Source organism: Mus musculus, chromosome 15, assembly GCF_000001635.26.
Source record: "Mus musculus strain C57BL/6J chromosome 15, GRCm38.p6 C57BL/6J".
In the NCBI taxonomy this organism is placed as follows: domain Eukaryota; kingdom Metazoa; phylum Chordata; class Mammalia; order Rodentia; family Muridae; genus Mus; species Mus musculus.
In genome coordinates this window covers 58,509,579-58,525,288 of record NC_000081.6, presented here as the reverse complement: position 1 = coordinate 58,525,288, position 15,710 = coordinate 58,509,579, and the positions used below count along the sequence as shown (strand labels likewise).

Genomic DNA, 15,710 nt, shown 5'->3' with positions numbered 1-15,710 from the left:
CACAGTTGCAGACCACTTGGCAACATGTGCATACACCCATCCTATTCTTGGCTAAGGGATGGGCAAAACAGATGGGTTAGTGTGCTCTTTTCTCAGCAACACAATTGCTGAAACCCAAGCTACCGTCTGTCAATATAATCTTCTCTCAAAGAAGAGGAAATTAATTACTCTTTGCATTAAAGCGCTTTTCCTCATTTTAGGAAACGAAAGACTTTGGATTATGTAAAGCTTATTCGATTTATCTGCTTCCCGAAAATAACACTGACCCAAGCAATATATTTAGACTGCCTTCAGATTTTAATCCTGAGCTTATTATGATGGGCGTCGCTCATAGAATTCATCTTAGAGACAGTTGCGTTGAGTGTCAAGACTCAGCTTGACTGGACTTCAGCTCCTGGTCATGACTCCACAGTTGAAGGAAGGGAAACTGAACACCCCGAGGCAAGGCATTCTGTAGATTGTCTGTGAACAACCCAGTGGTGCAAACCCAGCCTGCTTGTGTGAAGCTTGAGGAGAAAACACATCTCCACAAGGCCATGTCCCTGGGTAAGCTCAGCTAGATTAGAGTCTCCTAACAGAGAAGGTGCCTGGCTGTCTCTGGGAAGCAGAGACCAAAAATGGGATCTGGGTGTTTTGGATCTGATAGGTATTGCCTCTTTCTTCTTGAGGGGCACAGAGATTGAACAAGACTACCCTTCCTCTGGTGGAGGAGGGAGATTCATTGTAGTTCGCCTCTTAAAATAGCATTCACTGACTAGAGCAGACATCTTTCACAGATATCACTCACCCTCCATGATCTTCAAAATACAGTCGGATGCTAGAAGCCAATTATTGGACTGAGCGTGGGGTCCCCAACAGAGGAATTAGAGAAAGGACTGAAGGAGCTGAAGGGGTTTGCAACCCATAGGAAGAACAACAATATCAACCAACCAGAGCTCCCAGGATCTAAACCACCAACCAAGGAGTAAATATGGCTCCAGCTGCATATGTAGCAGAGGATGGTCGTATCAGGCATCAATGAGAGGAGAGGTCCTTGGTCCTATGAAGGCTTGATAGATGCCCCAGTGTAGGGGAATTGAGGGTGGGGAGGCGGGAGTGGGTAGGTGGGTGGAGGAACACCCTCATAGAAGCAGGGGGGAGGGGAGGATAAGGGGTTTCCAGGAGGGTGGGAACTGGGAAAGGGGATAACATTTGAAATGTAAATAAAGAAAATATGCAATAAAAAATAGTTACACACACGCACGTATGCACACACACACACACACACACACACACACACATACTTAGGTGAGGAAATAGAAGCCTCATGTAATAAAGTTGCTGATACAAGATTATGGAATTTGCCACTGGCATCTCCTTCTCATGTGTTAACAACTTTTCAGCGAAGCCCATAAATTGCTTTGATAATCACGAAAAACATCTTCAACAGAAAAATTAAGCGTCTTACTAAATAATGAGTGAGAAAGAATTACGTTTCTCTCCTACAGTTGCTGATATTAGAGATGGGAAAGTGAAAGCAGTTAACAGAGCTGTGTGAGACAGAAAAGTAGATTCCGGCCAATAGGCTGTAGCTGCCTCCTCTCTTCTGGATCTGCAATACAAGTGACATTGTGTGGGGCCTCTATATGTCCCTGTACCCCCCAGGACTGAAGGGCCAGGTTAAGGTTGCCTGTGACCCTCAGAGTCTTCTGTTCAGGGTCACAAAATTCCAAAAAAATAAAATAAAATGTCATCCATGGACCATAGTGTGGACTAACATTCTGGGAAAAACCATGACATCATCTAGCCAGATGGGTGAAAGAATTCAAGTTCAAATTGGAGAGACCTTAGCACAGTGGTGCTCAATGTTCCTAATGTTTCTACCCTTTAATATAGTTCTTCATGTTGTGGTTACCCCCACACACACACCATAAAATTATTCCATTGCTACTTCATAACTATAATTTAGCTACTGTTATGAATCACAATGTAAATAGCTGATATGTGACCCCATGGTTTAAAAGCTGATGATGAGGCAGAATCTTAAAATTCACCTGGAGAAAGACAGTCAGCTGAGACCACAGTGAGGAAATGGAAAGAGGACTATTCCCTGTCCTGCAATGTGTATCAACAGAAGAGAGCAGGGGGAGCAGGAGTAGACAGTGGCTCAGTGACAGTGGCAACAGGCAAAGCAGAGAGAAGACGAATCTTCATAAGCACCAAGAAATGAAGTGACAGGGAGCTGATGCCCCAGGGAACTGCAGGGTAGTCATAGCCCCTAATGTGAAACCCCCAAATCACAGTAGCTCCTGCGAGATGTTCTCATCCCTAAGATGCACACTTGGATGAAGTCCTGCCCTCCAAAATGCTACTGGGTTAGTCTACATGAGTGATGAGAATAATTATAACAATGGCGATTATTCATTTGATCTCTTATGCCCAGGAAGTACAGCAAACACTTTTATACACTTACCCCATTTTGTCTCCACAGCTATTCTATAAAACAAGGATGGCTGTCTCTATTTTCCAGAAGAGGAAATAGATGGATAGATAGACAAATAGATACATAAATGAATGAAAGATAGATAAATAAATAGATAGATGATAGTTAGATGATAGATAATTGATAAGTGATAGATAGATAGATAGATAGATAGATAGATAGATGATAGTTAGATGACAGAGAGATGATAGTTAGATGATAGATGATAGATAGATGATAGTTAGATGATAGATAATTGATAAATGATAGATTGATATATGTATGATAGATAGATGATAGTTAGATGACAGAGAGATGATAGTTAGATGATAGATGATAGGTAGATGATAGTTAGATGATAGATAATTGATAAATGATAGATTGATATATGTATGATAGATAGATGATAGTTAGATGATAGATGATAGATAGATAGATAGATAGATAGATAGATAGATAGATAGATGATAGATAGATAAGCATTCAAGCTACTTGTCCAGACTCAATCAGCTTTAGGTGATAAAGTCAAGACACTATTCTAAATCCTTATCTCTTAAACTTTATACTTTATACTTTATACTTTATACTTTAGTGCTAGTATTTAGCATATCCATTGAACAAAATTCCACCATGGAAGGTGGCCTGTGCATTGTTTTCCTGTGCAACCTAAACCCAAAGCATCCTTATGCTACCCAACCCAAGGGAACTATCACTGAAATTGGCAAGCAGGCACGTCTTTCTATAAAATAATACCATGCTGCAATCCAATTATTGGTATAAAGTGAGCAGTGGATGTTGAAATTGCTTGTGCTGAAGCATGCTGATCAACTGAGAAGGTGTTCAGACCCATCACCATCACCGCCACTCTTGGTGTCTAGCCACGCATGCCGAAAGCTCCTAGAAGAGAGAAACACCACTTATTCCATTCTTCTTGCCTCCGACATCAAGCATTCAATAAATATTGGAGATCAGACACTAAGACCTTCAATAATGAAGACTATGCTGGAGAAAGCTTGGTCATTCAGTTCAGCTATTTCACTTAGTAGATAGACTACACACCAGATTAGCCCCGAAGCATCAAGGTCAAACTCAGATCAAACTCAGAGTGAAGTCCAAGAGTCCCGCCCGCCATTCTACTGCAACTTTTATGCCAGCCTGTGTCTGTTCTTGATGAATGGAATAGGGTTGGGGAGGTTTTCAAGTGAAAAGAATTCTCATGTTTTCCTGCCCTCCAAGCGATGTGGGCTGTCTCCTGGGGAGAGTCTAGAGCAATTGTAAAGCCTGTGAACAGCCTATGTGGGATGTCACGTCGGCATTCATCCCTGTGAAATATCAGCTCCCTGGACACATGGTCAACGGCCCTTTCCACTGTTATCTGTCTCCCATCTTAATAGGCTGCTCTAGCCAGTTTCCCCCATAGACTCAGCTGCACAGCTGATTGAAGGACTCTTGACAAGTGACTGTAAGCCATCTAGACGTTCCCCGTCCTAGGAATTTCACTTTGAAAAGAATATTTTCCAGTTTGATTTTCGTGTGTGTGTGTGTGTGTGTGTGTGTGTGTGTAGCTATCTCTGTGTTCTACTCTGAGAGAAATTTTTTAACCTCATCATCTTCTCTGTTTTCCTTTTATTGGTTCCGTTTTTTCTATAAGTCCTTATCTCTGCAGACTTGAAGACAGATGCAATCACAATGGACAGATAATTTTAAAATTGGTTTGTTACTCCTGTCATATGATTCATGAAGCAGAGCAGGGATTCCTGAATCAAATCACTCACCTTCTTATAGTAATTACTGTATGCTTTCTGTCTCCCATCACCATGGATACACAGCAAGACTGTGTTGCTCAGGTGTTCATGAGCCTAACATAGGCTGTGCTCATACATTTTTCCTTCATCAACAGGGTGTGTGTGTGGGTGTGTGTGTGGGTGTGTGTGTGTGTGTGTGTCTAAGTCTAAAAGAAAGTGTCAGAGCTGTGAACTACCCAGTGTGTGTGCAGGGACTACATCAGGGCAAGAGCCGTACCCACTCTTCCCCACTGAGCCATTCTTCCAGCCTCTTCCCACCCCTATTTTAAAGATGAGAAAAAGGAGGTCCCTTGTGAAGGCAAACCACTTGCTTGGGGCCACTCTAACCCAAAGAAGTGGGAAAAGACTTCAACCCAGGCAGGGTCCTCTGAGCATATGCATTAAAAAGACGAGCCTAAATAAGGGGCAATTTGAATATCAAGATAAGTAACATACTATATAAACAAGGCACAAACCCACATGGATATTAAAAGGGGGTGAGGTGGCTAGGAAAGAAAAGAAAATGAGAAATCTTTTTTTAAATAGAGGGAATAATGTATAGAAATGGAGGTGATAATGTAAGAGATTAAATCACCTTTTTTACAATCCTTTTGGTGATGACTAATTAGCTCAGAATCAGCCATGAAAGTTCTGCTTGAGCTCCTCCTTGAGAAAGAAGAACAGAGTTGTCCCTGCAACTCACTGGACAGCCATGTCCGTGGTCTGCGGCTGCAGGCTGGATTGGGTGAACACATCTTCCCAGCTCCCAACCGGCTTGACTCACCGCCTTGTCTTTGGAACCCAAGATTTCTTTTCTCACAGCAGGTATATACTCCATAAGGGCTAACTGAGGGAGTCAGGAGGTCCAGACAGCCCCTCAGTGACCACCTTCCTCCATCCCACAGAGAGAAAGCAGAGGAGAAAGAACAGAGTCGGTTTCTGAGCAGCACACTGGTCGTCCTGGGGTAAAAGTCATACGTTAGCCCTGCATCTTCAGGGATGTTGACTCTGACCAGTCCAGAGGAAAATGAATCCCAAGATATACAAACCCCTACAAGCACCCCCTATAAGATACCATGCTGTCCTGCAAAAAGCTTTTGACAGGACTCTTAAGTCCCTGGAAGCCATTCCCACACCATCAGAACCAGGGCAATTAAGAGCAACACCTGTCTATTGAGACGTGACTTCCTGGGAGTCAGGCACGGTGCCAGTGTCTCACAAACACCATAATATTCCATCCCATAGAAACCCCTATGTACACACCAATTTATTCTTATTTTTTAAATGAGAAAATTGAGGAAGCCTAGAGAGCATAAACGACTTGGGCTGAGTTAGGCCTTCTATGGCTATGATGAAACGCCAGGACCAAGAAGCAAGTTGAGGGGGAAAGGGTTGGATTGGCTTATACTTCCAGACCACAGTCTGTAATTGGAAGAAGTCAGGACAGGAACTCAAGTAGGCTGGAGGCAGGAGCTGATGCAGAGGCCATGGAGGGTGCTGCTTACTGACTTGCTTCCCTTAGCTTGTTTAACTTTCTTACAGAAGTCAGTCTCACCAGCTCAGGGATGGCACCACTCACAATAAGCGGGGCCTTCCCCCATTGATCACTAATTGAGAAAATGCCTTACAGCTGGACTCATGCAGGCATTTTTTTTCAACTGAGGCTCCTTCCTCTCTGATGACACTAACTTGTGTCAAGTTGACGCACAACACCAGCCAGTAAAACTCAATTAGGACCACTCTGACAGAAAGTGGTGGGACATGAAAATTCAATCCAGGTCCTCTCTGAGACCATGACTAACCCTGAGGTTAGTCACTGTGCCCCCCAGCTCAAGTGCCTATGGCTCCACTGTTAACTCTGCCTCATCTCCCCACCTTTAAGGCAAAACTCACGTGAGTAGCTCTTTCATCTTCCCTCCTTGTGTGTCATGATGTTATTAATTTACTCATTCACATAATATAAAATCACAAAGCATTTTTCTAGATACCAAAGACACATGATAGAAAAAGAGAAAAAGATGTGGTTATAAAGACATGAAAATACAGGACAAGAGGCCTGGGCCTCAGGTGAGGTGTGCATACATACCCTGCCCCCTAGAGGGATCATAGCATTGGGAAAGGTGGAAGCTGAATTGTTTCTAATTCCACTACCCCAGAAATCAGCGGCTGAGTCAACGACCCTTCCATATTTGCTCTCTCTCCCTCTAGTTCTCACACTTGACCATATTCCATGATATCTGCCCTTCGTGCCAAAGACGACTATACCCAAAAGGTAAGTTAGAGCCAACTTAAATAGTAGAGTTGTAGAGTGGAGCGAGGCTGTCAGGCCTAGATAGAGAACACGTGCCTCCATATTAACTCATCTAACCCATGCTTGAATCAGAACTCCTTCCTAGACACGGAAAGCTCCAGTCATCTTTTATTAATTACTTTCATTTTATGTGCACGTACACCATAGGTATGCAGGAGCCCTCAAAGGCCAGAGGACATTAGATCTCTGGAACTGGAGTTACAGATGGTTGTGAGCTGCCATGTGGGTGCTCGAAACTGAACCCTGGTTCTTGACAAGAGCAGAAAATGCCCTTAACCATTGAGCCACATCCCCAGCCCTGAGGCAATAATATTTTTAGCAACTTTCTGTTGCCTTTGACATGAGCTCTGTCAGTTAAGGATGCCCTGGAAAGTAGATAGGATTCTGGAAGCAGAATTAAGCTCACATCTCAGTTTTACTGATGTAGCTAAACCATATAACCTCTCCAACTTTCACTGACTGGAAACAGTGAAAAGCTGTTGTCCTGATTCTGATGTTTTATAGACTCAGAGAATGCAGCTCTGGTTGGATTCTCTCTCTCTCCCTCTTCCCCTCCCCCTCTCCCTCTCTCTCTCTGTCATGGATCTGTCTTTCTGTCAGTCATCTATCATCTATCCCTTTCCCTCCTGGGCTCTCAGTAAGAGCAGCAGGATCTACATCCCTCTCTCCTCCCTCCCTCCCCCTCTCCCCTTCCCTTTCTCTCTCCCTCTCTCCCTCCTTCCCCACCTCTTTCATGTGGTACACCATGCACACACAATAAATAGGAGATCCACGAGGGACTAGAAGAGTTGAATCCTGGGTGTCTAGAGAGACTGTTTTCTTTGCTTCAGTGGGCTTTAGTATTGTTCAAGCTAAGACCCTGGAGAATTCCAGAGAGAATTCCTGTAACCAGGTCCTCTTTCCAGCTCACCTCTTAACTTCTAGGAGATCCTGCCCCTGGGGTTGCAGGTGGATTCCTAACTCAGAGTCCTTTACTGCAGGGGTGTTAACTCACCTCCCTTAGGAAGCTTCCTGTCTGACTGTGCATCACCCTCTCCAGGAAGCTTTATCAACAATGAGTCACTCTGGGTAAATAGTGACTCCTTCAGGAATGATCTGGCTTTCAACAGCTGACAGGAGATGCACAGGAAGCAATCCTGTTCCCTTCTCAGTACCCTCCCACTCAGTTAGAGAACTGGCTTTCTAGATGCTAACATACAGAAACCCTCTCTGGCTAGGTTAAGCAGGAAAAGGCATGAGTTTCAGATTCCCAACGAGTCCCAGAAAACCAGGATCAAATGCTACAAATCTGGGGAGATCTATATTCATCTAATCACAGCCCCTGGGTGAACCCTGCTATTGGACACAGCAATTTCTCTTCCACGTTGCTGCCCCAAACCCTGCCACTGCTCTCTAATTAACAGACCTCTCTGTTAGGCTGTATCAGCTTCTTCATGGCATGGTCCTCCAATTCCGAATCTCAGTTGTGAGCATCTGATTAGTGGAGCCTGGATCATGCGCCTGCATCACGGGTGCCAATGCTTTAGACCTTGAGCAAATCTGCAGCTCATAAAGGGAAGTCTAAAGGTGCAGAAGAGACAGAAGGGAAAAACAAAGATCTGTCTACCACCGCCAGGCTGCAACAGTATTAGTTAACCCAATATATAGAGTAAGGACTTGACCGCTCCAAGGTATTGAGGGGAAGGTTTTTATTGTAGGTATAAGGAGAGTACAGCCAGAGGCATCTGGAAGAGTCCAGAGCAGGGAGGGAAAGGAGTAGAAAACATGGCTCACAGAATGGACCAGGGCCATGGTGCAGCAGCAATGGGAGGTATGGGGGGGGGGGCAACAAAAGAGATGGGACCAAGAGTTCGTGGCTGAAATGGAAGTGTTGTATAGGAATCAGAAGTTGGGGGAAGGAGCTGAAGATGCTTAGGGTAGTGGTTAGATTAAGAAAAGCCAGGATGCCATTGTGGACTCTGTAGCAGGAATTTGGGGTGCAGAGAGAACCAGGAGGCCAGCATGCACTTAGGTCAGCCATTTGTCCCGAGTTTCTTTTGGACCTGACACCCGAGTGACCTTTTGCTCCCCCAAAATAAGCAAATTTTGGAGTCTCCATCTATTGCTCTCCTAGGCAAGAGTAAGCATTCGGATTTTATAGAAAAAAATATGAGAACACTTTTCTTTGCATCCCATTAAAAAAGATAATTTACACATCAATTCAATCCTTGATGTATATTCGAGTATTGGGAGAAATTAATATTCTTGTCTAATTCCTATAATCATTTGTAACAATTATATAAGTAAATCTTATCATTATGCATGATATACACAAGATATCCCTTTAAAAAAAAAAGCTGTGACAAGCAGCCATGTGACAAGAAGCCTTGAGATGGATAGATGCAGGCAGGCAGCCGGTAAAGCTTCAGGAGACAGCCATCCTATCAAACAAATCTAACCCAGCTCTCTAACCAAGACAAGTGAAGACTACTGAGAAGCAGCAAGACATGTGATCGATTTCCATTTTGTTGGGGTTTTGGGACGCTTCACTCCGATGATGTGGCCATCAATAAAGTAAGACAATAGCAGCCATCTCACCCAAGCATTAACCAGAAGGATTTCCGAGGGAAAACACCATTAACTGAAGATTACTACTGTGACAAATGGCGCTGCCACCAAAGCCGCTGGAAGATTTTCGAAAGTTGGTATATTTATTACAAAGTACAGGAAGCCAGCATTCCAGTTTAGCACAGAAAATCCCAGCTGTCTCTTGGACATTTAGTCAAGAAAGTGTAGTCGTTATCAAAGAATCTTTCCCCACTCCACAGGCACAGAGGTTCCCTAACCAGTCAGTAAAGTCTCCATCCATTGGTGATCCGTGTTTTCCTTAGAGTTCCAGAAAGGAGAAAATAAAACCCCTCCCACAAGCCGGACCCCACCAACAGCTGGACACACTGTAACTGTACACCTGACAATGGCTTCAGTCATGCCAAAATGTTGGTGTTTTTGTCCCCAAATGAGATTGAGCATTGAGTCCTCTTGAGCCATTTCTATCCCTCCAGACTTTTGTTCTTTTCCCTGCCTGTTGGGTCTACAACCCTCGGCAAACTACAAAACTCCTCTGGGTTCTCGTTTCAGTTTCAGTCAAATAGGGCTAATGAGAGCATCTACGTCAGAAGGTATCACAAATACCAAACAAAGCTATTTATGTAGAGTAGAGACTGCCACATAATAATGAGGTACAGCATGAACCAACGTCTCTTTTCATTCTTTAGTTATTATTTGCATTTTTCCTGTGCATGCATGTGTTCAAGCCTGCCTATCTGATGGTCTGTCTGTCTGTCTGTCTGTCTGTCTGTCTATGGAGGCCAGAAGAGGACATTGGACCTCCTGGAGTTGGAGTTTCAGATGGTTACAAACTGCCCAATGCGGGCAGTCAAACTCTGGTCCTCAGAAAAGCACTGAAAGTGCTCTTAACTACTGAGCCATCTCTCTAGCCCCCAAACCCCCATTTCCCACAGTCTTTGGAGCCAGTGCATTAGGAAGTTCAAAATTGTCCCTATTTTAGAAACAGATAAAACACCAAACTACCCTCACACACTAGAGTTCAAGATAGCTTTTTATAACCAAATGAGTTAGTATTTATAGTCTATAGTCTGTAGCAAAAATTTTTTAAATGTCACATTATTTGCCACACACAAAAAAATTAGCCATGTTCCAGTTTTGAAAGCAAAATTTTGTGCCATGCTTAAAACAAACTCTTTTCTGAGAGATTTATGGATTTAGAAATTATGGGCAGGGACCGTGAGCCCAGGCAGTGGTTATGCTACAACTTAAGTTCTGCAGCACTTGCCTTGCCTCATGGATATTCTGATTCCTGGGTCTTGCACCTCTTGAGTTTCTTTTTTATTATTATTTATTGTCCCATTTTCATATGTGTTAGTAGAGTCCATACATGTGTACACTCATGCTTATTATGTGTGTGGATACATGGGTGTGTAGGTACTTGTGAGGATACATGGGTGTGTAGGTACATGTGAGGGCACATGGGTGTGTAGGTACATGTGAGGGCACATGGGTGTGTAGGTACTTGTGAGGGCACATGGGTGTGTAGGTACTTGTGAGGGCACATGGGTGTGTAGGTACTTGTGAGGCCACATGGGTGTGTAGGTACATGTGTGGGCACATGGGTGTGTAGGTACATTTGAGGGCACATGGGTGTGTAGGTACTTGTGAGGGCACATGGGTGTGTAGGTACTTGTGAGGGCACATGGATGTGTAGGTACATGTGAGGGCACATGGGTGTGTAGGTACATGTGAGGGCACATGGGTGTGTAGGTACTTGTGAGGGCACATGGGTGTGTAGGTACTTGTGAGGGCACATGGGTGTGTAGGTACTTGTGAGGGCACATGGGTGTGTAGGTACTTGTGAGGGCACATGGGTGTGTAGGTACTTGTGAGGGCACATGGGTGTGTAGGTACTTGTGTGGGCACATGGGTGTGTAGCTCCTTGTGAAGATACTGGATTGTTGCTGGGTATCTTCCTCTATAGCTCTTCTGCCTTCTGCCTTATTCACTGAGGCAGAGTCTCTCAGTCAAACTTGCTGGCCATGGCTGTGGTTAGTCTTGTTAGCCAGCTTGCTCTGCGTTCTAAGGCTGAAATTATAGGTAGGCGGCCACACTAGCCTGACATTTATGTGGGTTTCTGGCGATCTGAGCTCTGCTCCTAATGCTTGCGTGGCAAATGGATGGCCCCTGAACCATCTTCTCAGCATGCCCACTGGCTTTCTGATTCACTCCTCTATTGTCTGTTGACAGCCATGACCTACCTCTCCTACTGCATACATTTCCCTCCTAAACCATAATACAAAGGACCCTGCTCTAAGGACCTCTGCAGTGACTTCCCCAAGATGCCTTGTTCCTCTTGTGCAGACTCCTATGCCCAGCTAAGTCTCTGAGCAAGCTTAGGCAGAATGCCGATGCACCAGCAGTGTTTACTGCAACCATAGGCTCTCCTTTGGGGAGTTTCCTCTCTTTCCTGCTCCCTTCAAGTCACCCTGCCCTCCAATGGCTCCAATAGAAACCCTGCTTATCTCCCAAGCCACAGATGTCACCTTCTGTCATGCCAAACAAATGTCCCTGCCCTCAAATGGCCACCAGCCTGAGAACCAGAATCTTAAGACGGTGATGTCTCATGCGCCTTTTACCCAGGTGCAATTGCAGAATGTAAGGGCCAAAGTTGTGTGACAAGTGGGAGGGATTGGCTTATTTCAGGGTGGCCACAAGAGAGGCTGTATGCAAATAATCTGTAACCCCAATCTTTATGGGTTTGCATAGGAAACCGTCCCTGACCTCACCCATCCCCAGAAGTGGTTCCTCCCATGCTATGGCAGGTCCTCTGGAAGGCAAGTATCTACACCTTAGCTTTGCAGGCTGAGATCCACCACTCCACTGTCAATTATCCACTAGAGATTACAACTCCAGTTGATCTCGTGTAGACCCACTGATCTAAGGATACCTCAATACCTGGGGGCTAGGGTGTTGGCAATATTCTACTTCCAACATCAAAAGAAAGATTGTGAAACCCTTGTCTAATTGATCAGAACCTGACCCTATTCTACCCTACACAGATCCCACAGATGCCTCTTTGACGAGCTTAAAGGACTCCAAAGCAAGATTATTTGTCTGCTCTGAAATTGCATCCAGTGCTTTGTGTCCATTTCCATCTGAAGCATTGACTCTCAATGAGGTTATGGCCTCTTTGGGGAGATCAAACGACCCTCATAGGGGTTACCTAAGACCACGCGAAAACACAGATATGTACATTACAATTCATAACAGTAGCAAAATTATAGTCATGAAGTAGCAATGAAAATAATTTTACGGTTAGCTGTCACCACAGTATGAGGAACTGTATTAAAGGGTCACAGCACCAGGAAGGTTGAGAACTACTGGTCTAAAGACATCCACTCTTAACCCTCTCCTAAACATGGTCCACACTGCATAACTCTGCACATTAAGCAAGATTGAATACACAAGGATATTCATTATGTAAGTATTGCATAAGAAGTAACTCAAACATCTGGTGGCAAAAATCGAAATAATGTTATGTATCTAATGCAAAAGTAAACACGAGGGACCTGGTGGACGCTGTGTCTTTTGTGTCTTTGTTGGACTGAAATGGTGCCCAGCACTCAAGACGTTATTGCTTTAAGATTTAACACTCAGAATGTCCTAGAATGCTGAGATGAAAGGAAGTGGAGAGATCACAGACTCTTTTAATCTTAAACACTTTTCATTCACCCACCAGTAATAGAACAATCAGTATGTGCTGAAGAAAAGTGGGTTACAAAACAGCATGAAGAACACGATGCAGTGTCTGTAAAAATAATGAATATATGCATATAAGGGTGCCTGGAGGGATGTTCCATCAAAATATTTCTCTCTATGATGTAGACATGGATTTATTTTTATTTTTGTCTTTATGGCTTTCCCTGTATTCTTTTACATATTTATAAAGATTGTGCATTAGTTTTGCTTTCTGAAGATACTGTCGAAGTTCTTTGTTTTGGAAAAGAGGGCAACACCTGGAGCAAAGAAATTCTCACCAAATACCAGTTTACTAGTAACTTCCCAGAGTCTTTTTGGTGCTGTGCATGATTTACATTCATGAATAAATGAAGATCTGAGGGCCATACCAAATGTCAGAGCACAAAAAACATGCTCTCACCTATAAATGCTGAAGACCACCTCAGCATCAACTCAGTTCTTGGCAGTTCCAAAAGGCTTTTACTCTCAATGTCTTATGTATACTTCAAACAAGCTAGTTGACCAAAGAGAATTTTCCCATGTTTCCTTGGTAACCACTAGTCAACATTTCCAGATTAGCACCATTGTTTGCTGGCAGGCTGAATGACTGGCTAGATGGATGGATTGATGGGTGGGTGGATGGATAGATGGGTGGGTCAGTGGATGGATGGGTGGGTGTGTAGATGGGTATGTGGGATGGATGGATGGATGGATGGATGGATGGATGGATGGATAGGTGGGTGGATGGATGGATGGATGGATGGATGGATAGTTGGATGGATGGATGGATGGATGGATGGATGGTATGGATAGATAGATGCATGAATGGATGGATGGATGATGGATGGATGGATGGATGGATGGATGGATTGATGGATAAGAGAGTGAGTGAACAGACAAAAGAATGAATTAGCACACCTATTTTACTGACAAGAAGACTGAGAAGCAGGCATGAAGCAACATACCTAAGGGGATATAATCAACATAAAACCACCAGATGGGACTCACTATCTTTATTTTCCTTTGTACAAAATACTACCTCAATTCCACTATTTTTAGAAGGAAATACCCCCAATGTTATAGATAGCATTGATAAACAGGAATCATAGTCAGAACACCCATGGCACAGGTATTGACCTACCAAAATGCTACCAGCCCCAGCAACTGTATGAGCTCTTAAGGCTTCACGGTAGGCCAAGCCTTAACTCATGACTGTTGTATACAAGTGGGTCTTAGGTGTTAGAAGAGCTCTTTATGGGATTAATGAAGGAGCCACTTGCTTCCTGGTATGGAAATATTTTGTTATTTTAACAACAAAGAACCATCCATATGCATGTACCATGCTACAATCCCTGCACACATTGGAAGGATTGCTACTCATGGGAGAAACCACTCTCCTCATTCAAAGCAAAGCTTTTACAAGGGCACTAAAAACACCTATCTCCTGGTAACTCACCTCCTGGTGAATCCAATGTGTGCAAATAAATAGAATCAAATACCTTTACCTTCTGCTAAACATTATCCTGAGATGTGGCAGGGGCACATGGAAGGAAATGAAACAAGAGACAACCAATCCTCAAGAAATATGCAACATGCTGCAAGAACAGCCTACATTAATTCATCACTTCAATTCCGGATCAAAATTCAGATCCTGCCCCTGAATTAAGCCTTCAAATACTTATATACTTCCTCAAAGTCACTTTGCAGATGAAAATACACAAGCCAGCTCCTTCCACCCAGCCCAACACAGATGAAGATCCAAGTCCTTCTTGAACTACAGGACTAATAGCCGATGCACTGTGAGGCCGTTGTCACCACCTGGGCAAGGTTTTAGCCCCTGCACACAGCTCTGTAAGCAAGTCTGTGATGGAAGCCAGTGAACAATACACATGAACAAAGGTTGGGGCGCTCTCAGCTCTCACTGACAGATTGTCCAGGGACTTGGCAGTGGAAGATGATGGCCAGGGGAAGAAAGGAACCAAGGCACTGAGTAGGATGAGAGTTCAGTCCAATAACATCAGAAAAAAATCCCTAGTTTCTGATCAGAAAAAAATCCCTAGTTTCTGTCTTTAGTAACTGTTAAAGTCCAGCTCGAGGGATGAAAATAACTTTTAAAAATGTTATCTCCAGAGATGATTATTCAAATATTATTCATTTCCTCATCACATCAGAACCAGGCCCAGTTGTTCCTCTGGTCTGTGGCCTTTCCCTGCTAAGTCTTAAATCTTAGCTACTTAGAGAGGAAGCCCCTCGCTCCCTACTCCCCTGGTTACAAGAACACCTGGAAACCTCCCATTAACGAGAAAGCAGTGTTTTACTTGGCTTTAGATGGCTTCTCCATTCTTCCTCTTCTTGGTGACTCCTCTGGTCCAGGAACTAAGCAGAATCCTGGTGTCTGCTTTTACCCAGGTCCTGGACACAGGTTTTTAAGTTTCAGAGTAATCTGGTGGGTAGGGCTATTTGGGGGTGTGGCTGAATCAACAAGGCTGGCTGGGCATGGCTGTTTGTAAGCATCATGTTACCCCGTGCACTCAAAGGTACAAAGATAAACTGTCCCCTCAGACTGGACCAATCTGTCAGGCTTCTCAGCCACTCTTGATATCTGAGTTGCTCCTCAGCTCCCTTCAGTGATTAAAGCAAAACATAGATGTCTTCAATCCTCAAACATTCATCTTAGAATTATGAGATGAGGCCATCTCCTCTCAATGAGAGTAACAAGATCATCCAGTTCCCCCAGAATAAAGCTGTCGGCGTAAACTTTTTGAGGTAATACGATGCTCTGCCACCTCCCTATTTAGAACAGTAGCCACCAACTCATATAACTGTTGGATGTTTGAAACATGGCTCCGCAATAGGATAAATGTAT

The 15,710-nt window shown here is 43.9% G+C and overlaps 1 protein-coding gene across 1 annotated transcript in view; it reads right to left on the bottom strand.

Moving 5' to 3' along the window:
* Fer1l6 (fer-1-like 6 (C. elegans)) overlaps positions 1-15,241 on the bottom strand; it is a 155,040-nt gene extending 139,799 nt beyond the window's left edge. The window contains exon 1 of the mRNA NM_001370912.1: positions 15,163-15,241. Coding sequence (NP_001357841.1) covers positions 15,163-15,185 — 23 coding nt within the window. The 5' untranslated portion in view covers positions 15,186-15,241. The remainder of the gene's footprint in view (positions 1-15,162) is intronic.
* Positions 15,242-15,710: the final 469 nt, after the last annotated feature.